This window comes from Urocitellus parryii, chromosome 11, assembly GCF_045843805.1.
Source record: "Urocitellus parryii isolate mUroPar1 chromosome 11, mUroPar1.hap1, whole genome shotgun sequence".
Lineage (NCBI taxonomy): Eukaryota > Metazoa > Chordata > Mammalia > Rodentia > Sciuridae > Urocitellus > Urocitellus parryii.
In genome coordinates this window covers 108,838,506-108,858,658 of record NC_135541.1, presented here as the reverse complement: position 1 = coordinate 108,858,658, position 20,153 = coordinate 108,838,506, and the positions used below count along the sequence as shown (strand labels likewise).

General features: G+C 48.9%; 1 protein-coding gene across 3 annotated transcripts in view; it reads left to right on the top strand.

Annotated features, from left to right (window-relative positions):
* Positions 1 to 17,925: 17,925 nt before the first annotated feature.
* Positions 17,926 to 20,153, top strand: part of Igsf3 (immunoglobulin superfamily member 3) — a 36,804-nt gene continuing 34,576 nt past the window's right edge. For all 3 annotated transcript variants that reach the window (XM_026407289.2, XM_077791352.1, XM_077791351.1), the window contains exon 1: positions 17,926 to 17,953. In XM_026407289.2, coding sequence (XP_026263074.2) covers positions 17,941 to 17,953 — 13 coding nt within the window. In that variant the 5' untranslated portion in view covers positions 17,926 to 17,940. The remainder of the gene's footprint in view (positions 17,954 to 20,153) is intronic.

Here is a 20,153-nt window from a genome sequence, read left to right as displayed (position 1 = left end):
GGAGGGAGGAGGGAAACCAGGAGGTGCGCCGGGCGCCTCGCCAGCCTTGCCGTGGGTGCTCGCGGGCAGATGTGAGCGAGTGAGGACGGGAATGGGCTGGGTTTGGCCAGGACCATGTGTTCTTGTTTTCTAGCTGTCTTCACTCACTCGAACCCCCCGCCCCCGTTTCGTTCCCTGAGCTTTTTAGACAACATTTTATTAGGAAATTTAAAATTATCTTCGTCTTTTTTGCTGTCTCCGATCTTCCTTCAGCTCTTATTTTTGTTCTTGCGTTTTTGAGTAGGCAGGGCTCGCGCGTGTGTTCAGTGAGAAGGGAGAGCCGTGGAGACAGTGTGCATAAGTCTGTTCCTCACCCTGTCCCCCAGAGCCCACCACTGTTCTGGTTCGAGTGTGTCCTTCAGAATCTCTTCTCCACCAACTTTGCCTGGTTGGAGGGGACGGCATGTAGCAGGGCCGGTGTCCTGCTCCCTGGCCTCTGGTTTCAGCCTCTGTAGAGCCCTTCCAGGGCCCTGAGGAGGAGGCCTGCCCACTCAGCGCTGCCTCAGCCTGGACTCGGCTCCAGCCTTTTCTGAACCCATCATTTTCAGTTCTGCTTCTGAATCACGTCAGAGTCATTCATGTTGGTTCTTCATTTTGTTTTCTGTGGTTTCTGAGTGTTTCTTTTTAAACCTAAGATCATGATTCTGATTTTTGTATGTGCGTGTGTGTGTGTGTGTGTGTGTGTGTGTGTAAGTGTGTACGTGTGCATGTCTTTCTCTTGAATAGGGTATAATATAGAATTGCGGGGTCTAGATGTTCTTGATATTAGTATCACAGAATGACTCAGTGATGTAGCTGAAAGGGGCTTGTAAGAATTACCTTTTTCCCCTATCTTTTTACAAAAATTTAAAGAGTTTTTTTTTTTTTTTCCATATAGGGAATTTAGTCCTGGAGAAGAAATTAGGGCTATCTCACTTCTCCCCACCACAAATGCAAAACACTGGGAAAAAAAACCCAAACTTTCCCGAACTTTCTGGGGTGGATGGTGACCTGCAGTAACCTCCTAACACCTTTGGCTCCCTGAAGCAGGAGCTGAGAAGCACTTGACCCAGCAGTGATGGGATTTGAACCCACATCCCAAGTGCAAGGAGTGTGGGGCGGTAGTGCCATGCCCACGCCTGGGGCTGGCTCTCCAAGAGACCGATGCAGCCGAACTCCCAGTCCTCCCAGCTGCAGCCCCGTAGAAGCCGGAGGCTGTGTCTCTGCAGTGCGCAGCCTCATCGATCCATAGCGTTTGAGGCTATTTTTCTCTGTGAGTGTCCACAAAATTCATTACTTTACAAGGAGCCTGGGAGGGGAATAGCTGTGGTGGAGAAACTCTGCTCAGATCCCAGGGTCTCTTACTTCTGGGATTTTGCCTGAGCAAGTAAATCAAATGCTCAGTAAATACACTCACGTCGTCGCCCCCTAACCATGGGATTTGGAACTTTCCCGAAGCCGCATTCTGTCTCTTGCCTTATCTGTTCCTCATTGCAGCCTTTTGTTGTCCTGGAGCTGGCCAGCGTCTGTCCTGCTCACACTGGGGCCGGGCGCTGTGGGCTGCACACGTGTGGCCCGTTCATCCTGCCAGGCAAGGTCGGCTCTGGGTTCATAAGCACCATCTCTTTTTTCCTCCCTAGAATATGAATCCCTTTAATGTCCTTCCTGTGTTTGGGGAGATAGCAATACACAGCTGGAAAAGGATTGCGGGGAAGAGTTAAAACCGAGTCCTTCAGCACCCGCGTGCCCGTTTGCTGTCTGGCAGGGTTGCTTTCTTACCCGCCTCTGAGGGCGCCTCATTCCGTATGCTGGGCCATCATCCTGCAGTTATCTCAGAGGTGGTGTCTGAGTTGCAGTGTCGATCCTAGAGAACACGTCACCATGTGATGGCAGTCCGCCGCGGAGCCGTGCTGGCACCCCCTACCCCACACAGATTGGTATCTCACCTGGCTGGACGGAAAAAGGCCACTGATAAGTCTGGTTGTCAGCACTCAGTAGACGGGTGGACCTCTGGAATGGTCAGCCTTCTCCGGGTTCGATGACCATGTAGGTATTTTAAACGTGAAGCTCTAGCAAAGTGACAGCCTTCCCTGCTCTGCCACCAGAGCCCTCATGAATGGGATCATTTTCTTCTTCTTTTTTTTTTTTTTTTTTTTGGTGTGTGTGACGGTGGGGATTGAACTCAGGGCCTTGTGGATGCTAAGCACGTGCTTCACCCCCAGCCCAGGGGGATTATTTTCTAATAGGACATCTTGTTTGTCCTTCTTTTTTTTTTTCTCAGTAAGCTCAGCAGAGTCTCCCCGAGCCCTTCCTTGGTTGAGCTGTGTAAGTTTTTGTAGCATCTTGTTTTCCAGGAATGGGCTCTGCCCTCAGTGACTTTTGCTCCGTCTGAACCTTTGTGGTGAGCACAGCTCATTTGGGAGTTAACGGGGTCCGCAGCCGATGGAGACTTTGAGGAGGACCGGCTGCCAGGTCTTTTAAAGTGGCCCTCAATTAACCATCTTCTGGCATCTCGCTCCCATCGATCGATGGGTTATCACGGCCCGTGGAGGCAAATCCTGTCTGGATGCTTGCCATCTGTCAGCCATGGGGAGGTTGGTCTCTGCTCCCTTGGTCCTGCTGAGGGCAGGCTACAGGAGATGGGTTTTTAGGGGACATGACAGGGTGGTTTAGAGAGTCGGCTGGGCCTGGAGAGTAGGTTCTCTGTCCTGTGGGGACCCCACCTCCTCTCCCCAGCAGTTGTCCAAGGCCTGGGATTGGCTCTGGACTGCCCGCTGGGTGCCCCCTGTTCTCGTCTCTTGATCGCATTTCCTTGGCATGGGACCTGCCAGACTTCCCCCTCTGCCCATGTTATTTACTCTATTTGGGGGGGGGGTCCTCAGTGACTTTCACGTATGTCACTTCAGAAGTTTTCTGCTAGGACTCCTTTTGCCATCTCTCCTACTAGAACCGTCTCCCCGAGACACCATTCAGAATGTTTGCTTTCTTCTTTACGCTCTTCAGGGACTGTCCCCTGCCCAGGGGTGGAAGCCCAAGCTCTTCAGCATGGCACCTGAGCCTGGCCCTGGCCTGGCCACTTTCTGCTGCGTTGTCTTGGTCATCCCTTACCCCTCTGCGCCACCACCCACTGTCCTGAAGCTCCTGCACTTCTCTGGACCTCCAGCTCCCCGGGTCACTCTTCATGTCCTCAAGCTGCTCTGTGTTGACACCCTGCATTACACCTGAACCTCCATCCAGAAAGACCCACTCCTCCTGTTGAACACCTGGCCCAGGAGACCTCTCTTCTGTGGGTCTGACCCGTCCCCCATAGTTAGAAGGGACCCTTGGCTCCATTCTCCATGTCCTTCACAGCACCATTAATATGTCTGTCTCCCCCTCCTCCACTGTGAGGATGTGGGTCTTGTCACCTGGCCCTTTGACACTGTGACCATCAAAGAAAAGGCACCATAAATATTTGTGAATGAATACGTGAAAGGAGCCTGGAGTCAGAGATGGTGGGTGATGCTTGTTCTGCATCTCTCTCTGACAGTTTCTTGGGACCCTCAGTTTGCGCGAATCTGTGAAGAGGAGACAACGCACCTTTCTCACAAGATGGTGATAAAGTTCAAATGAGAAGACACCACCGGGTTTGGTGGCGCAAGCCTGTAATCCCAGTGACTCGGGAGACAGGAGGATGGCGAGTTCAAAGCCAGCCTCAGCATCTTAGCGAGGGTCTAAGCAACTTAATGAGACCCTGTCTGAAAATAAAATATAGAAAGAACTGGAGTGTGGCTCAGTGGTTAAGCACCCCTGGGTTCAATTGCTGGTACACAAGAGAGGGTGGGGGAGGGAGAGAGAAGACACCTGTGGAAGAGCTAGGATTGTGCAGACTTGGGCAGTGCCTGCGATAACAGGTACAGAGTCCTTTCTCCTTTCATGTCTAATTCAGGATAATACGTTTCCTTGTGTCTTTTGTCTTCTTTCGAAGACAGCTTCTTAAACATTGCCCCCAAATAAGAGGGTGTACCCGGGGAGCTTCTTACAGAATCTGAACGAGGTTGGCCACCAGGGGCAGAGGCTTTGAACCCTTGCTGCATTGTCAGGCCCTGCAGCAAAGGTTCAAAGCCCAAATCCTGAAATCTCAGTTCCTGCAGGGCCTGACGCTGGATGGGGATTTAGAAACAGCCCTGCACCGCGTGTCTCGTCCTTGGCCCCGTGTAAGTCAGCGTAAGCCTGGATGTTGATGCCTACACTTGTGCTTTCTCAGGATCCTCACACCATCTGTCATTCAGGTGCCTTCACTGTGCCCCAGAAAGATGGTTTTCATCAGGCCTGCGGTATTTGTTAATGCTGCATCGAGGCATCCGATTGGAAGAGGCAAGGGGAGAGTCGCAGTGGAAGGCTCAGAAGGGATCAACGTGGAATTGAAAGTTAAATAATTCAGAAAATAAGGAGTTTTTCGGGAAGTCACTAAACAGCTTAAAAAACTTAAGTAGATGGGGTCCAACCTGTTCGACCAGGCCCTAGGCAGTCAGCGTCTACATAGAGGGCAACTACAGAACCCTCAACCCCTCGCTCGCTGGCCTGCCGGGTTCACCTGCCAGCCTGGCCCTGGCCAGTTTTGCCATCACTTCCGCTCAACCCCTTCCCTATCTCTCATGGGCTCCCTCTCCCACCTGAGTCCCTTGGCCACCACTCCTGTCCTATTACACAGCCCGGGAGTCATCTGCACCAAAATTCTGATCTCTGACTCCTTTTGGGGGTTGTTAAGGCAGACGATCTGGGGAAGGACTGAGGATCGTTTGCCCTAATCATGAAGGCAGTCCATTCAGGGTGCAGGGTACTTAGAAAACTCAAAACAGAGGGGGAAGTCCCTTGAACCTCCACCAGCTTTTAACATCTTATTTATCCTTAAAAAAAAGGAAGTATCCCCCCCCCCCAAAACAAAAACCACAAATCTGTGGGCGGGTTATTTTTCTTTGCAAAATATTTTCAAACCCTTTATAGCCTTTTCCCCCTTATACTTGATAACATGCTACCAGCACTTTTAGGTGTTGATGAATATTAGCCTCTGTGATTCTTATGGTGTTATTGGTGCATTATAATTATACCTAATAATGGGATTCACTGTGACATATTCATACGTGCACATAATCTGATCCGTTTAATTCCCCAGGCCCTCCCTTTTCCTCCCCCTTATTCCCTTCCTCTATCAGTCTCCTTTTTAAATTTTTTTTTAAATTCATCCATTAGTTGTTTACCAAAGTGGAATATTTGTGCGTGGACCTGGCGTGATTGGTCAGTTTTATTCCCCAGCGCCTTCCTTAGCCTCCCCCTCCTCTGTCCCTCTTGGTCATTTTGTTCTTTTCTGTTGGTCTCTGTTTTCATGAAATCCCTTTCTTATTCCCCTTTCCCCCCCTCTCTCATTTCCACATGCGAGAGTCTTTCTCTGTGATATTTAGTGGCTACATAATACTCACTGCCTGGGGAAGTGCTGTAATTTACTTAATCCGTTCTTGCTCCATGGACCTCTTTCTGCTTTTGTGAACTCCCCCATGGTGTGGTGCTCCTTCTTGCCTGCACTTCTCCTGTGGGGGCTGCTGCAGGTTCATCCTGACCCCCAGGGTTCTGCTTCCTGTGTTTGTGATGCTGACTCACCTGTGCCCTGGTCAGGACCCACTACCTGTCCATTGTCATGCTTAAAGCACGGAACCTTGAATTAGAAAAGGTGCAACCCCATGGCTGCCCACAGGCCAGGGCAAAGGGCAAGAGCCCAGAGCACCAACAATGAAAGTCAAGGTCAAGGAGGAAGGAGTGGCCATGGGTCGCTGTCATAAGGGACAGGTACTGGGGGAAACCCCCAGAAGCAGTGTCAGTGCTCCCAGTTGAGTGTAGACAATGCTCTGTGAAGGTGCTCTCTGTATTTCCAAGGTCCCTGGCTGCCCACACTCACTGCAGGGGGAGGTGCTCTTATGCTGAGTGATGGAGTATAGACGCTCAAATGGGCCCAGCTGGCTACACCTGGCTAGGGTGAAATGCATATCATTAAAGGCCCTCAAATCTACAGTTTTGGAAAGCTGGTTAATAAAAAAAGTTCCTTGGCCATTGCAATTGCTGTCTGGGGAATTTGCACCTAGAGCCGTGTGAGTCCGGCATGGGCAATAAACATGTGTGGGCTGAATGTTTGGAGCCCAGGTCTGTGGCCAGGAGAATAAAGGGGATCCCTGGAGAGCAGAGGGACAAGGGGACTGTCCTGAGGAGCATGGCTGGAGTGACAAGGCTTTCCAGTTCTGGTCTTCTGAGACTTCACGGTGCCCTGAGCTATACCCTTGGGCTGCTTTGAAGTCCCATGTGCTTTTTGAACCCTCTTTGCCCTCTCTGCCTCCTCTACTCTGTGATTATCCAGTTGACATCCAAGAGGACATGCTGTGGGCTCATTGCTAGTGATTCTGCCATAAAGCGTCACCAGAGTTCTTCCAGGAGACCAAGGGGTGTCACTGAGAAGGCTCTGGCCGGCCGGTGGGGTCCCACTTGGTTTGGGGAGAAACACATATCATCAATGGCCCTCAGATCTACAATTGAGCATTGGTGGTGTGTACAGGGGTGCTTTCAGGGGTGGGTGCTGGAGGGCTGCTCCTGGAGCAGGCCCCTCTGAAGACCCCCAACTCAAGTCTACAGGTTCCTTGTCGGCTCAGCAGCCCTGTTTTCCATGTCCATGGGGTGGTGGGAGACGGAAGGAAGGGACATTGTGTTGAGGGATGTGCTGTGCTGACTCCTCGTGGCTTCAGGGAGCCATGGGCACATCTTCATATCCAGGTCTGTGCCCCACGCCACTTGAGAAGGTCCTCACGGCCCTCTGCCTTGTTTACCCCTTGCCCACGAATGCTGTCCCTGTCTGTCGTCACTGAGGTGCGTGACATCCTGATGCTGCTGAAAGAAACTCTACCGTGTTTTCAGAAAGGGCAGGCTTAGCAGTCCTCTTCCTGGGGCCCCAGGAGCGTCCAGGGATGCAGGGGTGGAGGGAGGGAGCACACAGAGATGCAGCTTGACAGGCGCAGAGGAGGAGTTACGCCAGGCCTCATGCCAGCAGGGCGGCAGCGGGGGCCAGTCTGGAGAAACTTAGGGCATCCTAGGTCCAGAGATGAAGCCTACAGCAGCTGTGAAGGGGAGCGAGCCACGGTCCCTGCTGTGAGGGGGCGTGAGCCAGTCCCTTCCTGGAACTCACTGTGAGCCTGAGGTTCTGCAGGCCACTGGGCTTGGCAGAGCAGGCCGGGCCCCAAGGCTGCCCTCCTCAAAGGAGGAGCCCGTTTCCGCTATCTTCGAAACCAGATGGAGAGGAAAAGTGGTCAGGGTAATTACAGGGAGACCATTTACAGGCAAGTAATCGGATCCCGTCTCTTAAGTTTTTTGTTTTTTTTTTTCTCCTCCAGAAAATAGAAGGCAGATACTGGCACTCGTCGTCGACTAGCAGGGCTTGGATTGGGTGCTGGTTGAGTCCAGGTAGAGACGAGGAAAAGGCCTACCCGGTGGCCATGGGCCTGTCCTGCTGCCTCTCTTTCCAGAGGCTTCTTCCATGCCACCCTTAGGAAGGCCAGGAGGCGGGATGCAGAAGATGAATAGAAGCGGAGGGCAGGACTCTGGGCAGGGTCCCCACCTTCTCTGGAGAGGAGTTGGGAGTCATGGCAAGAGGTGAGTGATAGGAGAGAGGGGGCAGAGTTAGAAGAGCAGGAGGTATATGGTCGGTGGGGACATCCTGATGCCACATGTTTTATGGGATGGAAGAGTCAGGGGCTTCCAAGTGATGACCCTTGTACTAGGACTCACTCTAAGCATATGGTGCATGGAGATATTTTTGTATCTCTTCCCCATGGTTTAAATGATTACGGAGAGAAAGGCTGGGAAAATTTCCCAGGACAAGGAAAGGACAAGAGGTCGAAGGTGGGTGTGCAAAGAGAGAAGAGTTCATTGATATAGGGAAAAAAAACAAAACAGAGAGAGGGTGAGAGAGAAAAGAAAGAAATAACCTAAATATTCACCAATGTGGTATAATCCTATGATAGAATACTCTATAGCTATCCAAAAGGAAAGAACTTGAATTTTATTTGATTTAAAAAAAAAAATTGAGGAGGAAAACCAAGAAGTGTTAAAACAGTATAAGGGATGATGATATTCATGTAAAAATGCTGGATGATACTATATGTTATCAATGGCTAAAAGTTATTATTATTTTTTTTAAATTCTGGGTTCAGGAGTGTAGCTCAGTGGTAGATGGCTTGCTTAGCATATATGCAAGGCCCTGAGTTCTACCTCTAGCACCAGAACAATTTCGGAGAGCTGTATCCCTAGGTTAGAGTGGTGGTATTCGAAGAAAACGAAGAGGAAGCAAGATGACCAGTGGTGGTAGTCCAAAGAGATCGAAGGCTTGTTAGAGTCTAATAGCTAAACATTTCTAAGTAAATATTTCTAACCTAAGTAAATGTTAGATTATGTAAAAATTTTCCGGAGTCATAGCTTAGCAATCCACTCAAGAGGCAGCTTCTGCATTTAGTAATGAGACCATTAGGCAACGGCAGAGCAGCAGCCCCGGGCTCACTAGCTGAATGCCTTGATCTAGGACAATCTGGCAGCCTGGTGACTCAGCAGTGTGGATGTCAGGGAGATGGAAGTCGGTGGGGGTGAAGTGAATCATTGGTAGTCACACCCGAGAAGTGGCATCAATAATTTAACATTGATCAATCATTGTCTTTACACCAGCTCTATTTTAGGCACCACTGGAGATTCAGATAAAAGAAAGAAGAAAGAGATGAATGAAGAGTATTTTTGCCCTTTGGACATCACACTGGCCAGGCCCCATCTTGTGTCCCTTGACTGTTCATTTGGTCTCCTGCTCCCATTCTTGCCGTCTCTCCACCATCCTCCAGCTCCACCAGAGACTCAGAGACCCGAACCTGAGCTGTCTCTGTGTGGACCTCTGGTAGCCTCTTTCGCAGCATCCCTGGCCCCAAAGGAGCTGCTTCACTTGATTGATGTGCCTCTCAGTGCCCTCTTCCTCCTGTGCTGATGCGCCCTCCAATCGCCTGGCAGACCCAGGCCAACCTCTGCTAATCCGGGGACGTTCTCCATGTTCACACATGGCCTGGGCTTCCCTGGCCTCACAGATCCACTACTTTCATGAAGGCTTTCGGACCTACTTTCTCCCTCTCAGAGGCTCAGCCTTGCCCTTTGCACCTGCCTCACTGTTGGCATATCCTGTCGTACAATAATAGTTATGCCTATTTGCGGGGGAGGAGGATTATCACCCCCGATTAAAACTCTACCTCATTCATCTCTGCCTTCCACTTTCATTCTAGGTATCCATTGAAAAATAGGTTCTGAAAAAAATCTCGATTGAAAATGTAGTGTATGGATCAGTTATTTTTGCTGTGTAACAAACCATTCCAAAACTCAGTAGCTTAAAACAATTATTTTGTTATGCTCCCAGAATCTGAGGGTCAGGGAGTTGGGTGGGGCCCAGGAGGTAAGACTGGAGCTTTAGCCGGGGAGATTGCAAGGCTGGGAGGTAGAGGGGTGTATACATATGTGGCTGGCAGGCACTGTTGGCAGTTGCTTGGAAGCTCTGCTGGGGCTCTGGACCATGGCTTCTTGAGGAACCTCAAGACCACGTGACTAGCCAAGTGGAAGTTGTGTTGCTGTTCATGGGCCAGCCTTGGAAGTCACACAGTCACAAGCCTGCCCAGATCCAAAGAAAAGGGAATTAAGTTTCACTACTAATTACTACTATTACTACTACTTCTTCTTTTCTTCCTCCTCCTCCTCCTCCTCCTCCTCCTCTCTCCCCTGCCTTCCCCCACCCCCCCACCCCGTTCTGGGGATGTAGTTCTGGACCTCATGAATGCTAGGCAAGTACCATACCATCAAGCTATATCCCTGGCCCCAAACTCTACTTCTTGATGGGAGTGTGGATGGGGACATTGCAGAAGAGACCATGGGACAGGAGATACTTTTATTTTCATGTTTGGAAACTGCAACCTATCATAATGTTTGAGTGAATCAGTTCCACATCTAGAGTTAATCTCAATCTCTCTCTCTCTCTCTCTCTCTCTCTCTCTCTCTCTCTCTCTCTCTTGGGGGGGGGGACCTAGGATTGAACCCAAGGATGCTTAACCACTGAGCCACATCCCCAGCCCTTTTTCTTAGGTGGTGCTGGGGATTGAACCCAGGGCTTTGTGCATGCAAGGCAAGCACTCTACCAACTGAGCTGTATCCCCAGCCTTCCCAACCCTTTTTAATATTTTATTTAGAGACAGGGCCTAATTGAGTTGCTAAGTGTCTTGCTAATCTGCTGAGGCTGGCTTTGCACTCATGATCCTCCTGCCTCAGTATCCCCAAGTTGCTGGGATTACAGGCGTGCACCACTGTGCCTGGCTGGAGCTAGTATCTTATACTACAACTGCTGCTGTTAAAGTTGGTGGCTTAACATTTGTTGAGCATACATTATATTCCAGGAATTAAGTTTTAAATTAGCAAGGGCTATGAAGATTACACTCTTTTACAGATGGAGAAACTGAGTCTCCGGGAGGTTATGTAACAGTTCAAGATCTCACAGCTATTGCCTGTGATGTGGGAAGTCAGCAAGGCCGGGGTGGGAGGATTTAGGAATTGGCTCCATCCTTCACGTTTGCTGTTGAGTTGTATAGAACTGCACTTACGATGTGGGAGTTGGTGGCTATTTCAAGGGACATTGGATTTGAGATGGGACACTGTGTCGCCCAAGCTAGTCTTGAACTCCTGGGCTCAAGGGATCCTCTTGCCTCAGCCTCCCAAGTAGCTGGGACCACAGGGGTACACCATTGCACCCAGCTCAAGGGACAGCTTTGATGAGAGTAAGAACCCAGAGGCAGGTCCCTGCGCCTGAGGTCTTGTGAAGCTGAGCCTCCAGTTGTCTTGGTTTTGTGGCTCCCCCTGTGCCCTCTGAACTTTGACTATACTGTCCCTAGAGGTGGTGACATTAACCTGGCCCTGGCCTTCTTTGTTAATGTGCTTTTCATAATGCAGGTCTATTTATAGCCCTGTTTTATTCACTCCCCAACTTCTTGCCTCAGGTTCAGTATCTGTGCAGGGAAGTCACTGAGAGTGTCTGTCTCATGGGGTCTCTGTCAGGGTTAAAATTAGTTAATGCACAGTTGACACATGCACAGAACTTGGAATAGTGCCAGATACCTGGCGGGGACTCCGTAAGTCCTGGCTCTGGTTCTTGGTAAGGCCCAAGCTTTATGTTTGTCTGTTCCCTAATCTGGAATGGGGTCGAACAGAGGATCTTTTAGCTTATGTTACTTCTTGTCCTCCCTTAGCTGAGGCTAAAAAACAGGAATCCTCAGATGTTGACTCTGGTGTTCTGGCTGACGCTGCTTTCCAGAGCTCCTCTCTTTGAAGCCTTTTAGTTATGTGAAGCACTTATTGGCCTGGTCTCCACCTCTCCAGCATGCTGCACGTAGCTGTTCCCAATTTTAACTTGAGGTTACAAGGTTCCCCATTGTGTCCTCTAAGACCAGGTGGGCAAGAAGAGGCAGTTGGCGTTCTATCACTTATCACTGATGCTCTCAGAGCATGTTCAGTACGAGCCGTGGACTACGAGAACCATTAGTCATGTTCTGTGTCATGGAGAAAGTTATTTAACCTTGAAGACCGTTTCCTCCTCTGGTAAATGTGGCTGTAATGAAATCGACCTCGTTCAGTTGCCGTGAGGATTCAATGAGATGATGTATGCAGAACAGTAAGGACGGTGTCTGGCTCACTGAAGTGTGGATCATTATAGCCATCTATCTTCATCGTAAGAGTACCATGTACTTGCTTATTTAAAAAATGGAGCCAGGCGCAGTGGTGCATGCCTGTAATCCCAAGGATTTCAGAGGCTGAGACAGGAGGATCACAAGTTCAAAGCCAGCCTCAGCAATTTAAAGCCACCCTAAGCAACTAAGTGAGACCCTTTCTCAAAATAAAGGGAGGGGTGCTGGGGATGTAGCTCAGTGGCTAAGCACCCCTGGGTTTAATCCCAGTACCAAAATAAATAAATTAATTAAAAAACAGAGAAATAAATATTAAAAAAATGGGACTGAGTGTGGTGCATACCTGTCATCCCAGCTGCTCAGGAGGCTAATCACATGTTTGAGGCCAGCCTCAGCAGCTTAGTGAGACCTTGTCTCCAAATAAAAAATAAAAAGGGCTGGGGATGTAACTCAATGATAAAGCACGTCTAAGTTTAGTCCTTAGTACCAAACATAAATAAGCAGGAAAATTGGGGGAAAATAGAAAATAGGAGACATTGATATTCCTGCAAAGGGTGAGGGGGAAATCACTCATATTCACATCTCTGTCGTTCAGCCCAATATATTGTTTCGTGTGATCATTTTCTAAGTATAGAGGTTTTTTTTTTCAATTTATTGCAAATGTAATGTTAACCCAAAGTTAACAGTAATGTTCTTTTTAATACTTTTATGTTTATAAAAGTTTTTTTTTCCTGTTTTTAGATTGATATCTCATGAGGTGAGATTTTAAAATATTCATTTGCTGACTTACACAGTATTATTTGATCTGTTGGGTTCCCTGTGAGAGTGCTACATTATCTATTACATTGTTTCCATATTACAGACAAAGAAATATACTAGTGGGACTGAGTCACATGCAGAATTTGGGACAAGGGGGTGGTGGATGAACTTTGGTGATAAGGTAGGCCTCCACTGGAAGAGTTAGACGTGAGATGGCGAGGTGAGTCCTTCTGATGCTTTGACGTGCTCCGGCATGCACCTTGATCCTATAAATTGGATCCTGTGCTTAGAGATGTAGGTCCCTGAGCCAAGAACGGGTTCAAAAAAAAAAAAAAAAAAAAAAGCATGAGAAGCACCATGTCCTCTCCCTGCTGAATCAAAATGCCCCTAGCCAGGATCATCTAGGACTTAGCCACAAAGCAAAAGTTGGAGCATCCTTGGGTAAGCAATATCTTGAGAAACTATTTAAGTGATAGCATGTGTTTGCCAGGGACTGTCAAACTCCATCTGAAAAGAACATGGCCTTGTGCACTCATCATGATTCTTAATCTTTTTGGGGGGTTGTAAATCCCTTTGGGGGGGTCTTTCCAAATTTGTGGACCCTTTTTCCAAAAGAACTCACATGCACATGCATCATTGTTTTTCACTTGTTGTAACTAATGAAAATGCTAAAGGTATATTTTGGTGCAAGTTGAATTACCCCCAAAGGCTTAAAGCCACAGTGAACATTTATTATCTCAGTCTTCGTGACTCAGGAATTCAGTAGCCTCTGAACTGGGCAGTTCTGAGCAGTCTCCCTGGAGGTTCTCTTGGCCCACTATCATCTGAAGGCTTGCCTGGTGCTGGAGAACCCACTCCCAGGTTTCTCAGTCTCACGTTGGCTAGGTTGGTGCTGGCTGTTGGCAAAAGCTCTCATGTGGTCCTCCCCATCAGGTAGCTTTGATGCCTCACTACATGGCATTTGGTTCTTCTTCAGAGTATGTGCTCTGAGAGAGCAAGGAGAAACCACAGTGTCGTCTTATCACCCATGAAGTCATGAGCCATCCATTCATCGTTCATTTCCTGTTGGATACACGGGAAGCCCCATCCAGTGCATAGGGCAGGGTTTGGGGGTGGAGGGTGATAGAGCTTCAGTACCTCTCCAGCTGGACCACTTTCCCAGCACCTCAGGGTGCTCACTAACCTATACATGAGGGTCTAGGGTTTCATCACTTGGGCATGATTGGTTAAATCATTGGCTTGGTGACTGGACTCCATCCCCAGCCCCACTTCTATCCCTGAGGTCTGGCGGCGGTGGTGGCGGTGGTGGTGGTGATGGGGTGAGGGGGAGGGGAGGTGTTGAAATTTCCAACCCTGTAAGCATGACCAGCTCCTCTCTGGAAACTCTCTAAGGGCCCACCTGGCGTTGCTTCATTAGCATACACTCTTGTATGGCCCAAATCAGCTCGTCATGAATATGGAGAGATGCCTATGATTCCGCCAGTCCCAAAGGGTCAAGGAGTTGAGGGCCAGGAACTGGGGCCAAAGACCAAACACCCCCCACCACACACACCACCACCACCATTGCATACATTTTACTGCCATAGTGAATACAGAAAAATATTTAGGCAGCAATCATACATCATTTTTATTTTTTATTAAAAAAGTCTTCCTAGATATAAAAGTAGTTCATGCTCATTGCGGAGGATTGGGGGAGGAAGTAAAAAATAAAGAAGAAAAAAACCCTTTGCCACCCTCTAACCCAGTATTTTCTCTCTAGTCCTCTTTATATAGTTATGTGTAACACTTTGATCTTTCTTTGTGCTTTACAAAAGTGATATTTGCTTATTGCAAAGGAACCCAAAGAGTACAGAATGTCTGAGGTTTAAGTTATTTTTTCAAAAAGCCTGGGAGGAGCCTTCTATTGTCGACTGGAGATGGAAGGGGCCCCGGGGCTGGAGGATGTAGGGCAGGGCCAGGGACTAGGGTCTGTGTGAGGGCGGCAGGGACCACCGCAGGGACAGTAGCAGAAGGGCATTGTGAGGGTGCAGTGTGGAAGGGGGACTAAACTCTCCAGAAGAAGGGAGTTAATTTTTATTTCTATGCTAAGACCCACTTCCTAGGTACAGCCCTGTTTTCTGGGATCAAAGGCCCTTCATGGGGTGGGAGGGAAATTAAGGAGACATTTAATAAATGGGTTCAGCTGAGCATGTGTGGTTGTAGTACGATCCCAGATTTATTGGTCAGATGGTTTATATATCTTTTCCGGCCTGGACAAGTTGTTTTGACCCTGCTGCCCTGGCTCATTCAACGGCCACTTAACACTATTTACCTTGTGCGCGGCGGGTGTGTGTGATCCGCTTACCCTGGTACGGTCTGTGGGTAGAATGCACTCTGGCTAAACTCCTGGTTGCAACATCATGGGCCGGGTCTGGTGGGTCTCAGCTGCTTTCTTTGGACAGGGAAAGACAAGAGGAGAATGGAACTTTGTTGAATGAACTCACCATGCAATCTCTAGAAGGAAGAAACTTAAAACCACTGAGAGCCTCAACTTAGGATAGGTTCATGTGAGCATCTGGCTGGCACCATCTCAAGAGAGACGTTTTAAAGCAACCTTTCTTGACCCTGGGGGAGCTTTAAGATATCCTGATGCCCAGGCTGTGATCCAAATCCGTCACGTTGGACAGGTAGAGCTCGCCCTGTGCCCTGTGATTCCCTTGTGGATCCAGGGTTGAGGAGTAGTCCTTAGAGGAAGGTGCCACCTGCTGCCTTCTTTGCAGCATGTGGGGCCTGATTCTTGCTGCTGTGTCACGGAAGGCTGAAATGATGGAGACCCAAGTGTTATGATTGTCGTGATGTTGTTTTCAAAGTGTCAGCGTTTCAGAATGACTACAAACATTGGATTCAACTGTCACAATGTGTATGTGGGTGGGTGTGTATTTAAAATTGTCATTAAGAGAGTACATAGAACCAATGTTATGTGCCAGATTTTAACGTTCTGAAAATTACGGATGAGTTCTCTTCTCCACGGTTTTAAATATAGTCATGAATGCCATCAGCCAGACTGTATCACAGTCGCACAGCACTTTGCTCCTGTATCTCCCTCCTCTTGCTCCACCCCTCTTTTCCATTTTTTTTTCCTACTTCTCCTGGAGCCAAGACGGGGTTCTGTGTAAGACGTGGGGAGAAACAGTTCTGTGTAAATTAGATTAGAAGCCACAGACCTTTCCTTGTATAGCCTGCGGTTTTGAGGTCTCTCCTCTTGCAGATGTCAGCTTGCTTTGAGGCACATCCAGCTGGGCTGGCCTGAGAGCTGCCTTCCTCTAGGCTTTGAGCATCCCCCCAGTCCTCCCACCACTTTTGATAGGTTTATGCTGGGGCAGCTGCCCTTTCCATTTGGGGATAGAAGGGGAACTGCCATGGGAGTGATCCATAGCTAGGAGTGAAGGTAGGCACTGAAGTGTTCTTGAGCAGTCGTTGGCCAGAGCCTGTCATCTGTGGATCCAGAGCCACAGAATGTCCAGTCAATTTGGGTCCTAGTAGCAGCTCTTTATTGAGAACTCATTGTGTGCCAGGCACACAGTGCTAGGGACTTTATTGACATAGCCAGTTCTGATCCACAGCTACTTCTATGAATAGAACTTGTGTGCTTTTTCTACCAAACTGCTATGCCTGGCTACTGCTGAGTGGGGTACAAAAGGGAATGCCTCCTCCCACCTTTCGAGTAGCTCAGATGCAGTGTGCTGTGTTGGTGTATTAGTCGGTTTTCCATTACTATAACAAAAAGCCTGAGGCCGAGCACTGTGTTTTGAAAAAGGTTTATTTAGCTCACAGTTTTAAAGGCTGCAACTCGAAGAGTATTGGCCCCATGAGTTCTGCCTCTGTGATATTGCTCCATTACAACATGGTGGATGGCATCATGGCAAAAGCCTGTGCAAGAGGTCACATGGCAAGACAGGAGCCCAGAGACAAGGGAGAGGTTGATCTTGCTTTTTTTTATAAGGACCCACTCTTGTGGAACCAGTATTCCCCCTTCTTGGGCATTATCTCACACTAGGCCCTGTCTCTTAACGGTTCCACCACCCCTCACATCACCACACCGAGGACCAAGCTTCTAGCACATGGACCCTGGCAGGGTGGCTGAGGGACGGGACCACAGTGAAACCATATTCCAATCTAGAGCAGTTGGCATGTAGTGAGAAGTTCAGTTCACCATATTTTATCTGTGTCCCTGTGAAGGGATGCCATGTGACAGAGAATACGCAGAAGGCAGGCAGAAGTGACCTTGGAGAGCCATATCTCCGCCAGGAGGCCGGGGTCCCGGGCAAGTGGGAGCTGAGCGCGGCGGGGCGGCCTGTGGCTGTCCTGTTGCACGTTTCGCTGGGCACTGTCTGCTTCCCCCACTTGGCCAGTTGGTGGGAATCTGGGCGGCAGGGATCGTATCAGCGTGTGCTCAGCTCCAGCTGGCAGCAGCGTGTAGGAGCTCCGCTCTGCTCCCATTTATGGAGGGAAAGGAAGGAAGGAATGCTCCTTGGGATGGTGGCGGGGAGTAGTTACGTTTGAAAATGTAGAGCGTAGCCCCCCAGAAAGGGCCTCTCCCCGGCCAGCCTTCTAATTAAGGAAGAAACGTTCCATTTCAGCGAGATGGTGTGAGAAGGTTGCTTTCGTTTGTTTTCATCTGAATTTGTGCCAAGGGTTCAACTTTTCCGGCTCGTTCTGTTTAAAACTTTGTAAACAGCCATTAATAATTAGATCTAAAACTGCTGCCTAAATGACAGAGGGACTAAATGAAATTCACAAGGGTCAGCCGCCGAATAAGTAACAGGACCACGTCCTTGCACGATCAAATTCCCATATATGCAAATTAGAGACAGTGCTTTAACCACAGAGTGTTTTAATTAATATTTATAAATCACACAGAGCCTCTGAAAGGGCCAGTAAGCTATTTATATTATCATCGTGTCACACAAATGACAAACCCTCTGGAGATGGCGGCCTGTGTTTGGTCTGAAAAGTAATCGAGTGCGTTGTGTGTGTGTCTGCCTCTCCTGTAGGTGTGGTGTCAGCACAGCGGCAGGTCACAGTCCAGGAAGGACCCTTGTACCGAACAGAGGGCTCCCACATCACCATCTGGTGCAACGTGAGTGGCTACCAGGGACCCTCCGAGCAGAACTTCCAGTGGTCCATTTACCTGCCGTCCGCCCCAGAGCGGGAGGTGCAGATCGTCAGCACCGTGGACTCTTCTTTCCCCTACGCCATCTATACCCAGCGTGTCCGAGGTGGAAAGATCTACGTGGAGAGAGTCCAGGGGCACTCGGCTTTATTGCACATCACAGATCTCCAGGCCCGGGACGCTGGGGAGTATGAATGCCACACGCCCAACACCGACGAGCGCTACTTTGGGAGTTACAGTGCCAAGATGAACCTAGTGGGTAAGGAGATGCTGTTTCCATGTGGCCAGCGTTAGGCCTGAGTCCCCATGTCTCATACCGCGTGTTTGACTCTATCAGGACTCCCCGAATATTTTAGAGGTCGACAAGTGGCATATGTGAACAGAATTTCTGTGCTCGCTTGTAAATAATAGAATGCTGGTGCTAAAACTTAAAAGAGAGTTCTTGCAAAGATTATGCACTTCAGAGGCTGACCAGACCTCCAGCTGATGAAAGGGATTATGAAAAAATACAAGGCAAGGACTTTATAGGTGATGATGATATAGAAATGAGATAGAAGATAGAGGATATTACATCAGCCAGAAGGGAGGTAAAACCCCTCTAGGGACAAAAGAGAAGCTTCCCTTGCCCCCTCCAAAAGACAGATGAGTAGAATAGTTTTAGGAGGAGGTTTTCATGGGCATGAGGGTAAACTGGAGGAGAGTGACCACCCAGATAACCCAGGGAGGCCCAGATGCTTATGGGTCCTGCTTCACAGGGGAGAAGGAGATGGGGAATGAGGTAATTTTGAGGGGTCATAAGTGATTTTAGGTGAATGAACTGGCCAGTGTTCAGACAATAGTTGGTAAATTATTCTCCCTGGGAAGTGAGTGGGCCAAGACGACGGACAGTAGCTTGTGACAGAATCTGCCCAGGTGTGGGTGCATTCTTCCGTCTTCCTCCCTGTGGATGTGAGTTTAGTTAATGAAAACCCAGGGCAGGGACCAAAGGTAATTGCTTTCTTCTTTGGCAGGTCTTGATGCAGATAAGGGAATACCAGAGTATAACCTCTTGCAGCAGATGCTGCTTTCCCAGGGCCTTTCACTGAAAATAACCAGCATGGGAGGTGGCCCTATTTGGAGGGGGAGTTCCCTGGACTCTTTCAACTGTCAGAAAGGATGGCCCCTTTGGACAGGCTCTGAGATGCCCAGGTGCTGCTGAGTTAGGAAGAGAAAGCGGCTGCAGGTCCTTGCTCAGCCCTCTGGCTGCCCGAGTGAGGAGTTGTGAACCAGCCGTCTCCCTCCATGTGTGTTGAGTGACGGGGATGGCCCTGGCCACGGTTTTGCAAAGCTAGATTGAAAGGTTAACAAGATCAAGGCTGTTATTTCTCTGCTCGGGTCTTTAAATCTCTGTTTTTTTTTTTTTATTATCACAATGAAGCAGGAGTGTTGATGGTTCTTTGATTAACAGCAACGCGGAGTTTTGCTTGTTTTTTTTTCCTTCCCCAAATAACAGGAGGACTTTAAGACCCAGTTCTGAGATATACAGGGAGAAGATGCCACCCTGGTTGCGACTGGGGTGCCCTCATCAGAGAGAGGGGGGGTATTGAATCTCCAGTAAGATGTAAGGATCAGGGTCAAATTCCCACCAAGGGAACGCAGGGCAGTCTCCTCACTTGCCTGAGTCCTTCCACACTATGGCTTCCTTCCAGTGTGGACCATTTGGGCTGAAAAATTATATGTGTGAAAAGTAGGGCCGGGCGTGTCGGCGCACACCTGTAATCCCAGGGGCTTGGGAAGCTCAGGCAGGAGGATCGATAGTTCAAAGCCAGCCCCAGCAAAATCGAGGCGCTAAGCAACTCGGTGAGACCCTGTCTCTTTATAAAATACTTGATAGGGCTGGGGATGGGGCTCAGTGGTTAAGTGTCCCAGAAATTGGGTTGGTGAGGATTTTCTCTGCAAAAATCAAAACAAAACCAAAGCTTTCCAAGGACAATGCGTTGTTGATTAAGTTGTGGAATAGAGAGGACAGTGAGTTGAGGAATAGGGAAAATGAGGCCAGCCTTTGCAATTACGCCAGGCCCTAGGCAATTTAGCAAGACCCTGTCTCAAAGTAAAAAGAGCAAGGGATGTGGCTCAGTGGTAAAACACTGCCAGGTTCAATCCCCAGTACTACTGAGTGGTTGGATAAAGGAAGGATATCAAAGCAATATGGAAATCAACAAGAAGTCTTAGCAGTCTTATCAGCTAGGTGTGGTGGTACACACCTGTAATCCCAGTGATTCAGGAGGCTGAGGCAGGAGGATTGCAAGTTCAAAGCCAGCCTCAGCAATTTCGTGAGGCCCTAAGCAACTTAGTAAGACTCCCTTTCAAAATAAAGTAAATAAAAGGGGGGATGCAGCTCAGTGGTTGAGTGCCCCTGGGTTCAATTCCTAGTAACTCCCCCCGCCAAAAAAAAAGCCTTATTAGACTTAAAAGAAAAC